We start from the raw sequence: 20,382 nt of genomic DNA, 5'->3' as shown, positions 1-20,382 counted from the left end.
TGTTTTCCATTATAGAAGCAGAAAGAGAAATAGCAAGGCTTTCAAGTTTAAATCAGGTAAGGCAGTTTCAGAATTAAGCTAACAAAAAGCAACTTACGGAAAATACGTGTTCTTATTATACATTCTTGCAGCATTCACACTGTGCATAAATAACCTTGTAGTCAAGGAAGTAGTTTTAAATTGTTTTTATAATTACATATGGAAGTCAAGGGACCAATATATTTTGGTTTGTTAAACTCCACAGTGTACTCTGTTGAAGAAAACAAGTAGAATTCCACTTAGCGCACTTTACTTAGGCTACTGTAATATATATTCTTAAAGTATTGTACATAAACTTCCCTTTAAATTACTGGAAAAACAGTACTTTAGACAATATAAAACTGTATTCATATCAGGTGTTTATTCTTCCATGTTCCTCCACCAATATTTATTGGTAAAGAGTTAATACTGGTGATGCTTTTTAACTGCTCTGGATTCTTACCTTAAGTATTTCACTATTTAAATACTGTTTTTGTAGGCTGACAATCCTGTTTGTATGGCAGAAGATATTCAAGCATTTACACTAGATATCCAAGTTCTTAAAGAAGAAAATCTTAAACTTAGGAATGAAAAGGTATGTATCTGAGATTTCTGATCTGTGTTGTTTACATATTTTTTTCTATACAGCAGTAAGTATTGGTATATTCAGAATAGTTTTGACAAGGTTGTTCTAAAATAGCTTTTTCTTCTATGTAGTGCTATAATATTACATTTTATCTTACTGATGATGTTTATGTATCTTTTTAAACTTTTTTTTAAACATTCCAGCAAGTCCTTTATAAATACAGACTTGAGAGATATGACTTAGTTTATTTTGTATCCAGCAGTTTTTTCAAGTAGGATCTTTTGTATATTGCATCAATTGAAGACTTCCCATAGCAGTTTTTTTAAGGATGTTTTTCATTGCCCTTGACTCCTTTCTTGCTGTGCATTCTGTATGTTTAAAATGCCTCTGGAAGATGTAATAGTTTATTCCAGCTATGGATCCATACCTCAGTGGTGGATATAAAAATCATGAAAAAAAAATGTGTATATGAATGTTAAAAATGAATAATTCATAATAAAGAATTTCTAATTGGGATAATGTTCACATAGACTCAGAGATGTTAACGTAAAAATGCATGCTCTGCTTTTATTTTTGAGTAAAAGAAGGCATTTCACAGTGGGACAGTACAAGTTTAGTCAAGAGAGGCTAATACATAGATTTGTTTGTTTGACTTAAGGAGGAACTTGAGAAAGAACTGCTAAATGCACAATGTAAAGATGAGAGTATTATTTCTGCATATACTGAGGATCAGAATTCAGAATTAAGACAGTTAAAGCAAGATTTGGAAAGGAAAGAACATGAATTAAATGAAAGTATTGCTGAAAGAGAAACATTAATAGCAGAATTGGAAGAACTAGACAAGCAGAATCAAGAAGCTACTCAGGTAACAAACATTCAAATTACTTGTTGAATTTCAAAAATGTATGTTTATATTTGTGTGTGTTTATCTTTTAAGATGGTCTTTGCACGTAGATAAGTTATCCCTGGGGCAAATAAACAAATGAAGATATTAGGGCCAGTGTTTCACTGTCCTGATGTGAAATTCTAAAGAGTAAGAAACTTGCTTGTTGCAGACAAAGAAATATGACACGTCTGCTGCCCATCTGCATATTGCTTTCTAAAGTCCCGATAAATACCACATAATTTTTGTTTGTATGTAGCTCAGAGGTTTTTATCCTATTAATACTTTAATTCTTTCTTATGACAGTTTAATTAAGATGAATGATTTTTAAAAACTTTTCATCTTCCTTTCATTGTTTTTAATTTTGTTGAACAGTTAATCTACTGTATCAGAACTTCTTATAACATGGATGTTTATGGAGCAAAGGTCATGTTATATATAATGAAATTTAAATTAAACTTTTGTGTCACTGTCTTGTTATATTGACCACTAAGGCCAGTCATCGTTTGAGGGGCTGCATCTTCAGAACTGTGTTCAATTTTAGGCCTGTCTGTACAAGAAATACATCGAGGCCTTGGCGCATGTCCAGAGAAGGGCAGCAAAGCTGCGAACGGGCCTGGAGCCCAACTCTTATGAGGAGCAGCTGAGGGAACAGGGATTGTTTAGTCTGGAGTAGACCAGCTCAGGGGAGACCTTACTGTTCTCTACAACTCCCTGAAAGGTGGTTGTAGCGAGGGGACAGTCAGCCTCTTCTCTGTGTAAATAACAATTTGCCATTTAGCACTGACTACTTGATACTACTTGTCGACTCGATTTTTTTAAGTAGAAATTTTTTGTTTCCAGGCAAATTTTTAATTGTTCAGAGGATGAAAATCAAATACTGATTCTCCTTCTTTTCTAACAAATTCTGGTTCGTCTTCATTTCAGCATATGATTACACTGAAAGAGAAGCTGTCAAGACAACACATAGAAACTGATGGCATCACCAAACAGCTGAAATTTGACATAGATGTTGAAAGAAAGAAAGTAGCAAAATTAGAAATGGAGAAGATGGAAACTATTAAGGAGTTAGATACTCAGAAAGAAAAACTAAGTCAATGTTCATATGCACTTAATGATTTGCATATAAGTAAGCAACAACTTCAAGATAATGTTAGAAACCTTCAAGAACAGTTGAAGAAGGCCCAGGACTGTAACTTGCATAATAAAAAAGAAATTAGAGAATTGCAACAAAGACTGAAAGAAAGAGAAGAGGAACTTTCTCTATCCTTGAGCAAATTAACAGAAAATATTAAGCAGGCATCTAGCTACAGTAGTCAAGATTTGATTCTGAAAGAAAGAGAAGAAGAAATTGTAAAACTACAAAATAAACAACTGGAAAATGAGCAACTAAATGAAGACTTAGAGAAATCTCTGTCTGATCTCAAAACAGAAAATGGAAAGCTAATAGCAGCCTTTGAAGAACTAAAACAGGAGTTAAATGATACAATTTCTGAGAAGAATAAAGTTTGCTTAGAGAAAGACACGGTTGTGGAAGCTTTGAAATTGGAAAAAAGACGTTTAGAAACAGAATTAAGCCAGGCTGAAAAACAACTTTTTGAACAAGCACACAAGTATGAGCAAACTATTGAGGAACTATCAAATGCACGTAGTATGGATACCACTGCATTGCAGCTTGAACATGAGCGCCTAGTTAAACTCAATCAGGAGAAAGATTTTAAGATTGCAGAACTCAAAAGGAGCATGGAGCAGATGGAAGTTGACCATCAAGAAACAAAAGAGATGTTAACTACTAGCTTAGGGGGACAAAAGCAGTTGACAGAACTCATAAAAGAAAAGGAGGAATTTATTGAAAGACTTAAAAATCAAGCCTCGGAGGTGAAGCAGGAACTTGAGGAACACAGGGAAGTTTCAAGAAAGCAGGATGTCTTAAAACAGAACCTAGAGGAGAAAGACAAAAGTCTTGCTGTCATGAAGGAAGAAAACAATCATTTGAAAGAAGAAATTGAACGTCTTAAGGATCAGCAAAGTCGAGCTACACCTGTGGTTGAGCCTAAAACTCTAGATATTATTATTGAACTTGAAAGTGAAGTGACGCAATTAAAAGTGATAAAGAATAATCTTGAAGAAGAAATAGAAGTTCACAAAAAAACAATAGAAGACCAGAATCAAAAAACAGTGCAACTTCAGCAGTCCTTGCAGGAGCAAAGAAAGGAAATAGATGAGTCTAAATTTCAGTGTGAACAAATGAATGTCATACATGAAAGACTCTCTTTAGAGAAAGATGAAGAAATTAAAAATTTGCAGAAAACAATTGAGCAAATTAAAACTCAGTTGCACAAAGAGAGACAGGTTATTCAGACTGATTCCACTGATCTTTTTCAGGAAACAAAAGTTCAGACACTTAATGGAGAAAATGGGAATGAAAAACATGACTTATCTAAAGCTGAAATTGAAAGACTAGTAAAAGGTATCAAGGAAAGGGAGATGGAGATTAAGCTTCTAAATGAAAAAAATGTTTCTTTAAGTCAACAAATCGATCAGTTGTCTAAAGATGAAGTTGGCAAACTTACTCGAATCATTCAAGAGAAAGACTTAGAAATACAAGCTCTCAGTGCTAGAATTTCCTCAGCTTCTTATCGGCAGGATGTCCTTGGTCTTCAGCAGCAACTACAGGCTTATGTCATGGAAAGAGAACAAGTACTAGCAGTTCTAAGTGAAAAGACAAGAGAGAACAGTCAGTTAAAAACAGAGTATCATAAGATCATGGATATGGTGGCCGCTAAAGAAGCAGCTTTGGTAAGGTTGCAAGAAGAGAACCAAAAATTGTCTAATAGATTTGAAAATAGCAGTCAAGATATGTTTAGAGAAACTATTCAAAATTTATCCCGTATCATTCGAGAAAAAGATATTGAAATAGATGCTCTAAGTCAGAAATGCCAAACCTTATTGACTGTCTTGCAGACATCCAGTACAGGTACTGATAATGGCTCAGGAGGTGTTAACAGTAACCAGTTTGAGGAACTTTTACAGGAACGTGATAAATTAAAACAGCAAGTAAAGAAGATGGAAGAGTGGAAGCAGCAGGTAATAACCACAGTTCAGAACATGCAGCATGAGTCAGCTCATCTCCAAGAAGAGCTACAAAAGCTTCAAGCACAGATTTCAGTTGAAAGTGATAGTAATTCAAAATTGCAGGTAGATTATAATGGCTTGATTCAGAGTTATGAACAAAATGAGAAAAAACTAAGAAGTTTTAGTCAAGAATTAGCACAAGTTCAGCACACCATAGGACAGCTTCATAACACCAAAGATCTTCTCCTGGGTAAACTTGATTTGGTAACACCATCTGTGACAGTGGCTTCCATCATTTCACAGCCTTCAGTCGTGCAAAGCAGTGCTCCTGAAGTACTCAGTGATGAATCTAAACTCCTTCAGAAGGAATTGGAACAACTGAAAAAAAAGCTGCAAGAAAAAGATTCAACTATTAGGACTCTTCAGGAAAACAATCAACGATTATCCGATTCTGTGGCTACAGCATCAGAGTTTGAAAGGAGGAGTCAAGAAGAGACTAATTCAGAGATGAGGCAGATCAGAGAAAAACATGATGTCTTACAGAAATCTCTTAGAGAAAAAGACATACTGATTAAATCAAAAAGTGATCAGTTACTTTCTGTGAGTGAAAATCTTAGTAACAAAGAAAATGAAAATGAGCTTTTAAAACAAGCAGTGACTAATCTCAAAGAAAGGAATTTAATATTAGAAATGGATATTCGAAAACTGAAAGAAGAAAATGAAAAAATAGTTGTAAGGTGTAGAGAAAAAGAAACAGAATTCCGAGCACTTCAGGAAACTAATATGCAATTTTCAATGATGCTGAAAGAGAAAGAGTTTGAGTCCCACTCAATGAAGGAAAAAGCTCTCGCTTTTGAGAAGCTATTGAAAGAGAAAGAACAGGTATGTATGTTCATGTTTATTATCTTTTGAAATAAGTTGCATGGTAATCTATTTTCACGTATATGTACACATCGCGTGTTTGCCTGAAATTGGTGACTCCTCACCGCATCGCATTACAGAGTAAAAAATGAAAAATCAGCGGATGAGTGGCTTACGATTTTATCAGTTAATTTTATATCCGTAAACTATGTTTTTCATTCATTTGGAAAATATTCAATGAAGAGCTGTTCAGTATTTTGGTTTTGCCTATTCTGCATTAACTATCCTATGTTGTTTTTATTTTATAAAATTTGCAGAGGTGGCAAGGAGGACTAATTTCTCAATGTTCTTTCCTCAAGTGTCAGTCACTCCAATGTGGGTGCTTCACGGCATCTCTAGGAAATAAATGAGTTCACACATCTTTTTATAGCTGGAGAAGCTTCACTGGAAAAAAAGAAAAAAAAAAAAAAGAAATGGTTTCTCCTCACAATTTGACATATGGAAAAGTAGATACTTTTTTCTCAGTGTATTTTCAGAGAAAGGTTGCAGTAGTTTATTAATTACTGTGGAAGTAATTTGAGTGAGAATCTTTTTTAAAGAAACAAAAAGTTTCTTTAAAGGGGTATCTACTCACAGCAGTGAATTAAAACAGCGGCTGTGTAGTATCCTTTAGGAATTACTTGTATTTCGTCTTTTAGTGATGAGTGGAAAAACTTCAGAATAATGTCTTCCCTGAAAGTGTTCCTGTGCTGGAGGGCCATGTGTGTCTTGCCCATTTCCTTGTTACTTTAGTATTGTCTTTACATTTACCAAGGCTACATTTCCTTTAGTATAACAGCTGTGTTTGAAATGCTTTTTTATGTCTTCCACAGGGCAAAACGGGGGAATTGAATCAACTGCTAAATGAGGTTAAATCGATGCAGGAAAAGGCTGCTACTTTTCAGCAAGAGAGAGACCAAGTTATGGTAGCACTCAAACAGAAGCAAATGGAGAGCAGTGCCCTACAGAATGAGGTAGGCCTCCACATAACTTATAGTTGCAAGAAATAAAGAATAAGAAATTGCATCTATAATATTTTCTGCATAATTTTTGTTAGTAATAACTCATAAAAGCACCCAAAATCATTACACAAGCAATATGCTTCAAAGTACATTTTCTTTGCTTACTTTCCTCTATGAAAGCTGATAATACAAGCAACTTAAGGTGTGTTCTATACAGATACAGCATTTGCATGAGAAAGAGCAGCGCCTAAATCAGGAACTGGAGAGGCTGCGTAACCACCTTATAGAAATGGAGGACTCTTATACACGAGAAGCCTTAGCTGCAGAAGACAGAGAGACCAAGCTAAGAAAAAAAGTTTCAGTTTTGGAAGAAAAACTCGTGTCTTCATCTACTGCAGTGGAGAATGCCAGGTAATCTTTTCATTTATCCAGCAATGCCATTGTCTGTGAATGTTACGCTTAGCTGGAGGATACTGATGACTTCATTTTATTGAATTAGCATTCTAAAGTGTGCTAGGTGCTTGAGAAAACAAACAAACAAAAAAACATATGAATTAGTGTTATCCTGAATCAGAGAGGCAATATGAAATAACCTTGACAACTGTAATGAACTAAATTTTGTCCTTTTTGTAGCAGCTATAAATATCTCAGATCTTTGACTGATTAGAACTGGAAACAAAGACAATTCCTCAACCTGTCAATTTAATTGTATGTGGAAGGTTGAAAGATTCTTAATTGCCTTTAAAATCAAGGTTTCATTCACTTGGAAAGAATACAGTTCAAAACAGGTGTGCTTGTGATACTTTCATATTGTTTTCAAGATGAGTGCACATCTTCATACTTTAGCATAGAAGGGTGTACAGTGCTGTAAGCATGTATATATTTTTTAAATTATAGTTACAATAGTAAATATAGTTACAATTTCAGAATAATGAAAATCAGAGTATTGAAATTACTCAAGGCTTGTCTTTAATATAGGCATGTTTGTTACTTCAAGCAAAAGATTTCACTTCACTGCAGTTGTCCAGAAGAACAAGTATATTAATAAAATATATATATATATATATATATATATATATATATATATAGCTGCAGTCTTTTCTACTTCCCTAAGTGTCAAAGATAAAGTTTGCTCGTAACATTCTCAGTAAAGAAATTTCTGAGTTGAGCAGAATTTGTTGTGAAAACCAGTGCAGAAATTTGAAGAGTTGAGAGAAGGCTGTGTAAAAACTGGTAGAATATTTTTTATTTCTTTGCAGGAACGTGTCAAATGTCTTTCAAGAAATACAGCCTATTTTTGTACCTGATATGAACCTATATTAGTAGGTGCCTAGGTTATCAGGTTCATAATATTTCTGTATAATGGGAAATTAAGTGGATACTCAGTGGTCAGTATGGAGCTGGATATACCAAGTTATTGTCTTTAACTCTAAAAGTTGGTAGAAGGACTCGTCGATTCATTTAGTAATTGAAGCAGGGCACTTCAAACAAAACTTCTTGGATTGCAGAAATGTTATTAGCAGGTTTATTTAAAATGTGTTGTTAGGAGATTTTTTTGTTTGTTTTTAAGAGGAATTCAGGGGTTGGGGAGGGAATGTCTTCATTTTGTTGTAGTTTAATTTTCTCTGTGATGATTTTTTTTCCATGTTTTAAATAATCTATTTCATGCTCATTTAAGTCATCAGGCTAATCTGCAGGTTGAATCCTTGCAAGAGCAATTAAACCTGGTTTCCAAGCAGAGAGATGAAGCAGTGCTACAGCTCGCCATCTCACAAGACCAAGTGAAACAGTATGCATTGTCACTGACCAACCTGCAGATGGTACTAGAGCAATTCCAACAGGGTAAGTTTTGTTGAGAAATATCAGTCACAACAAGCATTCTTCAAATGAGATAATACCATATTTTGGTGCTTTTCAAATATATAGTTACTCGATTTTTATTTTGATAGCTTGAATTTTAAAATCTTTCATCTTTTAAGAGATGTGGAAACTGGTGGCCATTATACTACTTATGAAATTGGAATTCTACCTCACGAATGCCAGATCTGATAATACTGAGATTTTGCAATTACGTATCTCAAAAAAGAGAATTATGTATATGAATAGAGACTTTTTTTCTTTTTGTATTTTTAACTCATTAGAAGAAAAAGCCATGTATTCAGCAGAGCTGGAAAAACACCAAAAAGAGACTGCAGAATGGAAAAAAAAAGCCCAAAACTTAGAAGAAAAAGTTGCATCACTACAGGTAGACTGAATAATGAAGTTGAACCCTTTTTTTTCTTTTTTCTTTAACTGTTGTGTGAAGTATTAATTGTCTGTTACTGTATAAGAGTAGCCTGTGTAAGTACAGATTGAGAGAGCTGGGGCTCTTCAGTCTGGAGAAGAGAAGGCTGCGAGGTGACCTGATAGCAGCCTTTCAGCATCTAAAAGGGAGCTACAGAAAAGAAGGGGGCAGACTCTTTAGCAGGATTGGTGTTGATAGAACAAAGGGAAATGGTTTCAAGCTCAAAAACGGTAGATTTAGATTAGATATAAGGAAAACATTTTTTACATTAAGGGTGGTGAGGCACTGGAACAGATTGCCCAGTGGTGTGGTTGATACATCATCCCTGGAAACTTTCAAGGTGAGGCTGGATTGGGCTCTGGGCAGCCTGATCTAGCTATGGTATCCCTGTTCATTACAGGGGACTTGGACTAGATGGCCTTCAGAGGTCCCTTCCAACTCTTCAGGATTCTATGATTCTAGATCAAGTTAGATAATTCTTTCTTCTTCAGATCAGGAGTGGGGCCAAGCTGGGACTGAAAGGCCAGCAAGATAGCATGCATTCTTGTTTCCAACCAAGTTATTATAAAGTACAAATGTTTGCTATGTTTGATCTGTGTTGCATTAGCATAATTATAAGTGAACTCCTGTGCTTCCCTTTTTGTCCTTTTCCTACCCTCTCTTTAGGAAAATTTAGAAGAGGCGAATGCTGCGCTGGATGCAGCATCAAGGCTTACTGAGCAACTTGATGTCAAAGAGGAGCAGATTGAAGAGCTTAAAAGAGAAGGTAACATATTTTTCACCAATTAAACATTTCTAAAGTACATGTACCTTCTGTTAGCTGTCTTTCTCTGAGAAATGCCTTCAAGTTATCTTTTTTTTTTTTCTTTAGATACCAAAGCTCTTGAATCATCTTTAGTTCTGTATCTCTTAAAAAGTTTGTGAAATACCAGATGCTGTCACATTTTTTTTTTTCAAATTAACTACCATATTTCACATAGACAAAGTTACTGTGAGGTAAAGGATATGCTATTGGTAAGAGATGTAGAGGGAACTGCTCTTGTACAGGTATAAGACTAGAGAAATTATGTGAAAGGCCTTATGCATGTCTTTAGTTTGAAATTTTTTTATCTCCTTTCAGATGACCTTCCAGATTGCTCTTGTTTAGACAGATGCTTTTCATACTGTTCTCTGAATAAATACGTTGACATTTTACAAACTTTGTAAATTTGTATTTGAAGACAAAAATTGGCTAAATGGTAAGAAGAGTTTGCCTGGAGAAACAGTTTTGAAAAGGAAGAGTATTTACAGTGAAGGTGGTCAAAAGAATAGTTTGCTCAGAAAGGTGTGTCCATCCATGGAGATACTCAAAACCTGTTTGCACACAGTTCAGGACACCCTGCTCTAGCTGACCCTTCTTGAACTGAGGGGGTTGGACTGGGTAACCTAAGAAAGTCCCTTCCAACATAAATGATTCTGTATCTGTGAATGGCTTGGAGATGGGTATTTTCCTCTCTTCGCTGGAATGTAAAATCTGTGATGGGTACATAGCCTTCTCTTTGTAAGCACTTCTCATGTTAAAGCTGTATAGGAAAGCCTAAATAGGCAAAATACCTTATAGAAAAAACTAAGTGATTTCTGTATAATGTATTTGAATGCCAGGCATCAGTAAGATTTTACAAGCTCGGGCTCAATTAGAGATGATGCAATAACTATATGAATAATGTAAGATCACTGTGGTGTTTTTTCTTCATTAATAAGCTTTCATGAGAAAGGAGTTGTATCATTAGGTAAAGCAGAACTTAGAACTAATAGTAATTTTGTTGGATTTCTGTCCTTAAATCTCAGCCCTGGCACATAATTTTTTCTTCAGTGTTTCCTTGAGCCACAAGGGGAAATGGTCTGTCTAGCTGTGTGACAGTTCTCACATGAGTGTTTAACAGTACCAACTATTGAGGGAGTATTAACATATTTTTCTTCAATCACTCTTATTTGTGTTATTTGTCTTTTCCTCTTCTGTTTTCCAGCTGAGTTCTGCTTTTTCTTTCCTTCTTTTTCTGTGGGTTATCATATTTTGCTGTTACTGGAACATCCTTTGTTACTGACTTTCAGGTGTATATGTGGGATAAATATGCAGCAAGAGGAGAATTTCTGATTGCTCCTTGAAGGGGGCTCTCAAAGGAGGGTGTGAAGGGCAGAGACTTGCACACACTCTGCAGTCTCATACCTTCTGATTTTTTTTTTTTTTCGTCCCCTAAATATCTATGGGAAATCCAGGGATGAAGTCTTTTAGTTAAGGCTTGCTATATGAAGGTGCTTGCAAAATCATCTCTGCTGGATGCAGTGGTAACTCTTCTAGCTCTGACCATATTGAACTTATTTTTGCTATTCATTCTTAAACTGTGATTTGTTTTCCCTTTGGAATATATAATATTTTGTTAAAGTAGACTTGCTTCTGATCCTACGGTTGGTGTGAATAGCCCTTTTAAAGCCCTTGCAATTTCAGAAGGAACTCAAAAATGCTGCAACTTTTTCATAACTACGCATTATTTAAATCTGTTTTATCCATAAGTGCAGTTTGACATCCCAGTGGGCACCACGGCATTGTTTTGAGTTCACATATGAACTTTACAAACTGAATGAAGTTTCACTCTGCATCAATCTACACTAATTCAGTAGATTTTTTTTTTTTTAGTTGGCTGTTCTTTATTATCTCTCTCTTAAAAGACATCACAGTGGAAATGTTCAAAGACCCTGGATTGAAAATAGCTTTGACATAGGCAAATTTGGCACTATTATTTGGAGAGCTCTTATGCTACTTATGCTCTTATGCTACTGGTTAATTTTGATAGCTAAGCTTCCTGAAAGCAGAAGGTATAATGTGCTAATGGATTTGAACTGTGAGAGAAAACTGGGTCTCAGTGTTTTATCAAACTGTACTGTAGTGGCAAGCAATTTACTTGTTAAAAATTGAAAAGAAATTGTTTTATAAAGGAAGAAGCACTTCAGTGTTGTTGTAGAATAAATCATAATTTTTATTGAAAAAGAGACCATTCCATTTTTTCTGTTTATACAAGAAAACGTATAATGTCTTATTGAAAACTAGCCAAATACATTCCCAGACACGGTTTTGTTGGCCAAATCCTTTGACGGATTTCTTTATGGATTTTTTTTGGCAGGAGAAGTGATTTTAATGGAAAAGTATAAGATGTACCAGATGCAGTTTTTGGGATTGCCATAAATGGTTAACAAATTATTAGAGACTGCTGTAAATGTCTGGTTTACAGCAGTCCATGCTGAATTTTGGCTCAGGTCTTTTTTATTATTCAGTCTTTTCGTACACACAGAGTGCATGCTTAAGTCCTTTTCAACTGTAAGGTTCCATTTTAGAAGGAAATATTCCATTTAAAAACACGTCCAAGGGTAGAGCTGTAATCACTGTGAATGAATGTAGCCATGTAGCTGTCCTTAAAAGTTGATCCTCTGATATGAAAAAGTTTCTCAGGAAAAAATAGAAAACAGAAGTAACATTTCACTTCAAAAACTGCTAATTGGTTTGTTTTAAAAAAAATAAAAAGGAAGCTTGCTGTTATCTCGCCATGTGGAGCAAAACATCTTTCAACAGCTTGAAACATACCTAAAGCTTATTTTCAGATGTCGTTTCTCTTTTGTTAATCAAAATTAGTAGTTTAACATTTTTAAATTATCTTTTATTCTGTGGAGACCTAAATAACCACTCAGCTTCCATGATGTGCCTGCAGTTTCATTCAAATTTGGGGGTCCTGTTTAACCACCTTGCAAAGAAGCATAATTTTAAGTAATGTTCCCAGCATGACGCTGATTTGTTTGTTCTACTCTTTACCTTCCAAAATTCGTATTTGTGAAGTGTTTATGAAAAGTTGTGGAGTATTTGAACAGGACGCATTTCACAGCCTAGCTCTCTGTGTAGATGCACCAAAACTCTCACAGGTTCTTAGGGAGTTACTGCTGTTAAATAGAGAACCATGTAGTGACATGCATTTATTAAAGACTGAAAGTCACATGGAAACCAGAATGGAAAATTTTCATGCTTCTCAAATGATTTGGAAATTATAAAACTTCCTACATGTCACTTTTTCTTCTTCCCTCATTTCCATCTTCTCTCAAGAAAAACGTGATTATTTCAAAGAATTTCAAGATATCCAGTCATTCCTACAAATATTTACAAAAAATATATATATATATTTTAATCAATATGAGCTCAAGAATTATTAAAATAAGAGGAAGTTTATGTTGTTTGGGAGTTTTTCTTTAGAGTTTGAAAACATCTGAAGAATTAGCCATACAGAGAAAGGGGAGAAAAAACTCATCTTTTCTGTAACTTCAGGGTAGCAATTGTCTTTATATTGAATCACAGAATCACAGAATGGCCAGAGTTGGAAGGGACCTCAAGGATCATGAATCTCCAAACCCTTCTGCCACATGCAGGGCCACCAACCTCCCCATTTAACCAGACTGCCCAGGGCCCCATCTCATCTGGCCTTGAACACTTCCAGGGACGGGGCATATTGAGGATCTATATTATGTTGTTTGGCTTGTGTGTGCTATTAATACTTGTGCTTTTATTAGGAAAAAAAGTAAATTTAAAGATAGCATCTCTCAGAACCAAGGTTTGGTGACAAATTCTGTTTTTGCTGTTTTTAAACTTACCTTCAATGAATTCTTTGTATCTTGTAACTGTTTGTTTTTTTTCTCAGAAAACACTTTGTTAGTGTTCATAAGTCATGTGTCTGGGGATGTGAGTTTTTTTGTCACTGTATCCTTGTATCCTTAGTCAGAATGCTGTAAAATATTTTAGCTGGTAAAACCTTCTGGAAATTCTTTTTCTTTATGGTGGTGAGCTTTAGTTTGTGAGAGGTCAGAGTAAGCCAGAGCTCCTGGATGAGGTAATCAGGTGTATTCTGAATTTAAATTAACAAATCATTTGTGTTTCTGAAATTTTAGAATTGTAGCAAAATCCATGCTATGTAATTATGGGGTGAGAGTGAATATATTTAAATATTGAGATCCAAAGACCTGATGAGAACATGATAAAGAACTTCTTTCCAGTTCTGTACATTCCAGATGGAACTGAGCAGTTCATCAGATCTTCAGCAGTTGACTGACATCCTGTGTTTCTGTACTTTAGTTTTAAGTATTGTTCTGAAAATTCTAGCTTATGAATTCAAGTAATAATAAGTTGACACTTCTTATAGGAAATTGTGCTGATACTGTTCTAAATAAATATATATTAGCTTGTCTTTATTTTAAAAGACATGTATTATTAATAACACATTGAAACAAAGTCTGGGATTTTTATTTGCTTTGACATAACATTTTATAGGTGAGATCAGAAGAGAAATGTTGGAAGATGTACAGAATAAACTGATGAATCTCATCAACAGCACAGAAGGAAAAGTGGACAAGTAAGTCATTATATTGGTGTACATCTTTGTTCTTTATTCTTCTTTGCAGTTAACAGGTGTGTTACTAATCGTTTTAAGAGTAGTGCTGAACCGAGCTTCTCTATATAAACTTGAAATTATACTTTGACTATTTTGACATTTCTCAATTGGTGATTGTAAATGTTAGAATTTATTAAAACCAACGTGTATCAAAATTTGGATTATATGTTTAAGTAGTATTACACTTCACTAGCATGAGTTATGAAAATGAGGAAAAAAGTTCTTACTGATCATTTTTTATAGTGCATCTAAGGCTTGAATGACATCACCTGGCTGCTGTTCAGATTTGATCTCTTCCTTAGTCATCATCATCTTCTCTCTCCCTGTGTTAGAACTGAAACCAGAATAGGCAAACGGGTTCCCCTACTCATTCCTTAGGTTTGGGACAGTTTAAAGGTTCTCTTGAGTCAAGATCTGGGAATAATATTTTCCTGCATTATGTCACTTGCATCAAAAGTTGGTAACGTACAATTCAGTTTCATGTTACTGCATACAATACTTATAATACTGTCCAAATCACAGCTCATTGTTTAAGAAGTATTTTAACTTAGAGGGGAAGGAAATTCATGACATTCCCTTTTAGTTCCTGTACTGGATTGTTTATCTGGGTTATTGTTGATTAGGCAAAAGTATAAGGAATAAATGCATTAGAATTTCCCTGTCACCTGTTACCTAGGAGCAGACAGTATAACAGTCTTTGTTCTGCAGGCTCCTGATGAGGAATCTCTTCATTGGACATTTTCATACTCCAAAAAATAAACGTAATGAAGTGTTAAGGTTAATGGGAAGTATCTTGGGTATGAAGAAGGAGGAACTTGATCAGGTAATTCTGTGATTCTAATTCATTTGCAGTATCCTTACCTGAAAATAGAATGACTTGATGCTAAACTAAATGTGATTGTCCTGGCACTTCTAGGTGGGGGGTGGAATGTAAGCTTTTTGTTCTTACCTGAACTAATTTTTTTATGTAGAATGTGCTAATCTTAGTGAAATCTCATGATAACTTTACTTGATACACTAGATTTGATCTTGCTGAGGAGTGCAAATGCAGAAAGGAAAGGATTTAACTTTGTATTGTTTTATACTGCTGTATATAATAGCTCTAATATGTCAGTGAAAGAAAATTCATTTAACTTTATAGATACCACTAGGTATTGTGAAGAATGTGACTTTTACATTTTTAAGCAAAGAGGTAGGATTTTAGACTGCCAGTTTTCAGGAGGGAAAGAACAAGGTTTTGGTAGCAATTAGAGTTACCTGTAGGATTCTATGGAATTCCCACGACTTATAGTGATACAGTGAGCACAGTGGTGCAGGTTTTTCGTCTGCTGCTTTATTTTGCTTCCTAACTTTTTTTTAAACCTTCTAGCTACTCTCTGAAGACCAGAGAGGAGTTACAAGATGGGTGACGGGCTGGCTTGGTGGAGGATCAAAGAGTGTCCCAAGCACACCTTTACGACCAACTCATCAGACTGGTTTTAATAGTGTAAGAATTAATCATATATTTTGAGTGGAAGAACTGGACAGTTGCATATTAGTGCTTGTGCTTGGTTCATAAGTATATTGAGCTGAATTGTTCAATTCTGCTTTATCTTACATTATATATATGTTCTGTGCAGCTGCTCTGGCATATTTTGTTCTTGGGATGTGTTCACAAGAGTTGTTCCCTTCTGACTAAATAAATCTATAGGTATTGAAGACAATTGCATAATGGTAAGTGTTGGACTAATACAAAACTACTTACTGTTCCACTGGCTCCTGGAACCACTGATTTCTTCCAGTACGGACTTGATACTGCAAACTGACAGTGTCAGAGGTTAAATACATGTGGGAGTCTGAAAGTCTGCAATACAAAAAAAGACCATAATACCATATTTTCATGACAGTGTTTCCCATTTGTCCTTTAAATTTTACTTGTAAATCTTTCTCAGCTGCTGCAGTTAGTGTCTGTTATGTACAGCATATAAAGTTGATAGTTCAAGCTTCCAAATACTGTGAAGCAACAGTGTTCATGATGTGGTCCATGGGAGCAGTTAATCTGTGGAACTTTCCATTTTGCAGACCATTAAATAATGCACTCAAGATTAAGCATTAAAGATTGAGCAGATTGGATTAACTTCTTTTTTTGTTGTTATTCATTGAGTTTGACAGTTTTGTTGAGAAAGAACTCCTTTACATTATCTTGAAGTTTAGGGATTTTTATTTACTTATTTATTTATTTTGCCCACTGAAATAATGCAGGCAGCAAGTACGTGTGATGTCAGTAGCCGCATAGGTTCCTTGAAACTATTTGCTAAAATCAATAATGGGACCATGGTGGAAGTGTATGTGTTATCTTTAAAGTTCATCAGTTTTACATAAATGTTGCTCACTGAGACAACAAAAAATTTGTTTTGAAAATAAATTACATTGTTACTCATTAAGTAGAACATTTAAGTATGAGCAGTGACAGCTGCTTTAAAAAAAAAAAAAGTATTTATTTTTAACTTACTGATGCTCCTTTGAAAAGCATGTAAAATTTATTAACTAGTAGCTTTTTGTAGTCTTTTTCAGAACTGTTTGTGAAATTCCTTGAAACAGAGTCTTGCCCAAACCTTCCTCCACCCAAGCTTTCTGTTCATGATATGAAACCTTTAGGAGCAGCAGGAACTGGTAAAACTAGCAGTACTCCAAGCAGCAGTCAAATACCAGGTAAGAATTAAAAAGAATTTGAAATTATGCTGAGAACAAATTTATTCATTACAAATAATTTTTTTTTTTTTTAATAATTTGACCAGTGTGCTAATATTGAGCACTCAAGACTCAGTTGTGACTCACTGTCCTCGATCTTTATTTACATGAGTTTTCTTGAAACTGACCTTGGGGCAGCTGCCTCACTACATCATAGGGTAGGAAGCCTTACCTGAATGCTGTGTGGTAGTGCATGTGTATGGACCCTTATGTCTTTGCATAGTGCTGGAGTCAGTGTGACAGATACTTTGTGTTTGATTGCATAAGTGAAGTGAACCTTTGCATAGGGTGTTTGTGTTCCATGTTACAAAAATGTATAGATTTTATTACATATCATGAGTTTCTACTGAATTCCATGCCAACAAGCACAATATGGTTGGGCATGTTCTGGAAGTGCCATGATTTTTAACTGATGACTTCTAGTGTAGACACAGGAATTGTTGAACAAAAGAAGCAATGGGGCAGGTTCCATCCAAGATGAGAGAAGATAGAAATAAGTCTATGAGAGTATCTGCAGTCCATGGCAAGCAAATGAAATTTTCATATTGCAAAAGTAATATGCAGTTGTAAAATTTGTTTTAGAGCAAATGCTCAAAAACTTTCCAATAAGCTTTTTGTTTGTTTTACGTTTCAGATTCTGGAGTCTCAGGAACCAGCAGAAGACCAGATACAAATCCATTTCTAGCACCTCGATCTGCAGCAGTGCCTCTCATAACACCTGCTTCTACTTCTGGGCATCTACTTATGAAACCTATTTCAGATGCTTTGCCTACTTTTACACCACTGCCAGTGTCCCCAGATGCCAGTGCTGGTGCTGTACTAAAAGACCTCCTAAAACAATAGATGACCTTGAACCAATATGATGTTGATAGCACTTTAAGGAAAATCAGAACACTATGCTATATATAATTTACCACAGTGAGGCCTTCTGTATAAAGTTGTATACTTGTTTGCAATTGTATCTTGTTTTTCTTTTAATTACAAACTAATCTAAATTTGAATGATTGCATGCAGAGTTACCTTCTTTGTAGCAAGTTTTCATTTGGGACATAGGTTAGATTTTGTTGCTAGATTGTCACAAGACAGTTTGAAGGACTTCTAAACACTAGTTTTACTCTTGAGTCCTTTCAGTTATGCATAAACAGCATTAATTCTTTGGTGTTGAGGTCTTTTTTTCCATGAAAATGATCTGCCGTTGGCAGCAGGACTTCAAGAACCAAAATTTAAAAATGAATTAATAGAAACACTTAGCCAAAATTGAACTTATTTGAGGTGTTGAATTAATGATATAAACTCCAAAGAGGAAAAAATTGAGTAAAAGGGAGTGTGATTATTGAGTAGCTATACTTTTCCCAAAGGGAATTCATTATGCTTAGTTGCATTAAAACATGTATCTCTTTATTTACAGGATTATTAATTTTTGGGGGCAGTTTGGGGCATATCACTCTCTTTTGCACATGAATTTGATTCTTTTTCCCCCACCTAACAATTGCTTTCAGCAGTCAAACCCATCAGCACCAAGGAGTTAACTGTGGGAGTGCTCCATTTTTTAGAGGTGCACACGTGATGAAGAGTGGATAACTGAGCAAAAGATCAGTTCATGTATGTAAAGATGCTGTATTGTAATGGTCTAAGATGTATATTTGACAAACTTTTTATCTTGCTGTATTTTGTAGATTCAAATATAGGCTTAAAGCTTTAATATATGTACAGAATTCAAAGGGAAGAACGTGCTTACTTATCCCAGATATGTAAATAGGTCTTTGTAAGACCGAGGCCAAAGTCAATTTTTCTGTAAATTTTGCTGCGATAATTTGTACACATTGTTGGCAAGTAAGGAATGATGTTGCATACTAAAGGGAAAAATTCATCTTGTAACAACAGTTAATCAAGATAAAACATCTTCATTTTAAAGTGTGTAATTTCTAAACCTTTTTCTATATGCCATTGTTTAGTCAGTGTTGAAAGATAATGGTTGTGCAGGTTCTATATTAGAACTGTCAACTTTTGCTTCTCATTTTCATTAAGATCCTGGATTAAATTGTAAGAGTTATATTTAAATAAAATTAATCAAAGAAACTTGTACAGAATCAACCAAAATAATGCAAGAAATCTTTGCATTTATTTATGTAGAGGTCAAGTAGTTAATTTCTTTTGTTGCCTTGATATCTAGCAAAATTTATTTAATTTACTGTATTTACCTTCAGAACTTGAGTCCCTTTTCTCCAGTAACCATATTGGACTTCTATTTTACATTTTTTACTCCCTTAATAGACAAGATCTTTTGGCAGTCTGACTTCTGACAGAATGGCAGCCACAGATATTGTACCAAAGTAAATTCTGCATTACATAATAAATGAAATGAGAATTTAAAATTATCTCTTCTGGAAACATATCAGTTTGGTACCTCAGATGTACATCTTTATTTAAACTACTGGACTGGAATGGGTAATATTTTTTCTATAGCAAATATAAAGAAAACTGATATTGGATGTCTTCCATGCAGTCTTCCTTGTTCTTGTAATCATGTTCATTTGAAGATGCTCAACTGCTTCAGAATAAAATTGCCTTCGGGTGAGTCAAAGCACAAATAAATGTTTTAAAAAATCATGTATGTTATGTATTACAAATGGAATACACTAAGTAAGCAGATCTTAACTTCAGTGTAATTTTTTTTCTTCAATTATAGAGAACTTAATATGCATGTGTTTCTCTTCTAGGAGGCTTTATAAATGCCAATAAATAAAGCATAGTGAGACCATTTGTTTCAGGATGCTGTAAATCAGCTTCATTTATACAGTAAGATAAAAGAGTTTGAGGAGGGACATAAAAAACCAAGCAAAAGTATTGAAGAACTTCAGAGTTCTTCATTAAGGTCCTTTGGAAAGAAGGAGAAAATCTCTACAGGAGGAGGATGTAAGAGGCTTTGGTTCTTAAATACTAGGAGGTCTGTTGAACTGTAGTGAAAATCTTCCATGGCTTAGAGGTTTCTGTTCTAGGGCTTGTTCTAAAATTACATTAGTGGGTTTTGTTCTTTATTGGAGATAAATTGTGTTCTGTGTTCCAGCCAGTGAAAAGTGTAGAACAAAAACACTGCCTTGATTCTGTTTCTTAAACAGTCTCACCCACAGCTATAAGTAACTTTCAGTATTTGTTTTTATTGAAAGATTTATGAAAATATTTTTTTCCTCTGATTTTTTTTCTTCTCAGTTTGCTTTGTGCTTGACAACTGTTTTGTATATATTCACTTTACCAGTTTCCTGCATTTAAGTATGTGACTCATGTAGTCTATCCTGTTAATTGTGTGGGTCTTTCACACAGCAGAGAGGGTGGGGGAGAAGTCCCTTTAGAATTTGAGCAGTTGCAGTAGTTGAAAATTTTTGTTAACTCAATTGCTTTCATCTCATTTTTGCAGAGAGAAAGGAGAGTGGTCCTTCTATATTTGGTCTAAGAGGCTGTTGCTAATCTTCAGTGGTAAAGAT

The 20,382-nt window shown here is 34.8% G+C and overlaps 1 protein-coding gene across 1 annotated transcript in view; it reads left to right on the top strand.

The window, feature by feature from the left end:
* TRIP11 (thyroid hormone receptor interactor 11) overlaps positions 1–19,661 on the top strand; it is a 29,487-nt gene extending 9,826 nt beyond the window's left edge. Inside the window, exons 8-21 of the mRNA XM_085225515.1 lie at positions 16–56; positions 518–613; positions 1,263–1,469; positions 2,415–5,444; positions 6,296–6,436; positions 6,642–6,835; positions 8,103–8,266; positions 8,566–8,669; positions 9,375–9,474; positions 14,050–14,131; positions 14,879–14,993; positions 15,540–15,656; positions 16,714–16,861; positions 17,535–19,661. Of these exons, the coding sequence (XP_085081641.1) occupies positions 16–56; positions 518–613; positions 1,263–1,469; positions 2,415–5,444; positions 6,296–6,436; positions 6,642–6,835; positions 8,103–8,266; positions 8,566–8,669; positions 9,375–9,474; positions 14,050–14,131; positions 14,879–14,993; positions 15,540–15,656; positions 16,714–16,861; positions 17,535–17,743 (4,748 nt within the window). The 3' untranslated portion in view covers positions 17,744–19,661. The remainder of the gene's footprint in view (positions 1–15; positions 57–517; positions 614–1,262; positions 1,470–2,414; positions 5,445–6,295; positions 6,437–6,641; positions 6,836–8,102; positions 8,267–8,565; positions 8,670–9,374; positions 9,475–14,049; positions 14,132–14,878; positions 14,994–15,539; positions 15,657–16,713; positions 16,862–17,534) is intronic.
* Positions 19,662–20,382: the final 721 nt, after the last annotated feature.

Source organism: Meleagris gallopavo, chromosome 5 (assembly GCF_905368555.1).
Source record: "Meleagris gallopavo chromosome 5, MGAL_WU_HG_1.1, whole genome shotgun sequence".
In the NCBI taxonomy this organism is placed as follows: Eukaryota; Metazoa; Chordata; class Aves; order Galliformes; family Phasianidae; genus Meleagris; species Meleagris gallopavo.
Note: the sequence above shows the minus strand (reverse complement) of the source record. Positions and strands in the feature narration are given on the sequence as shown.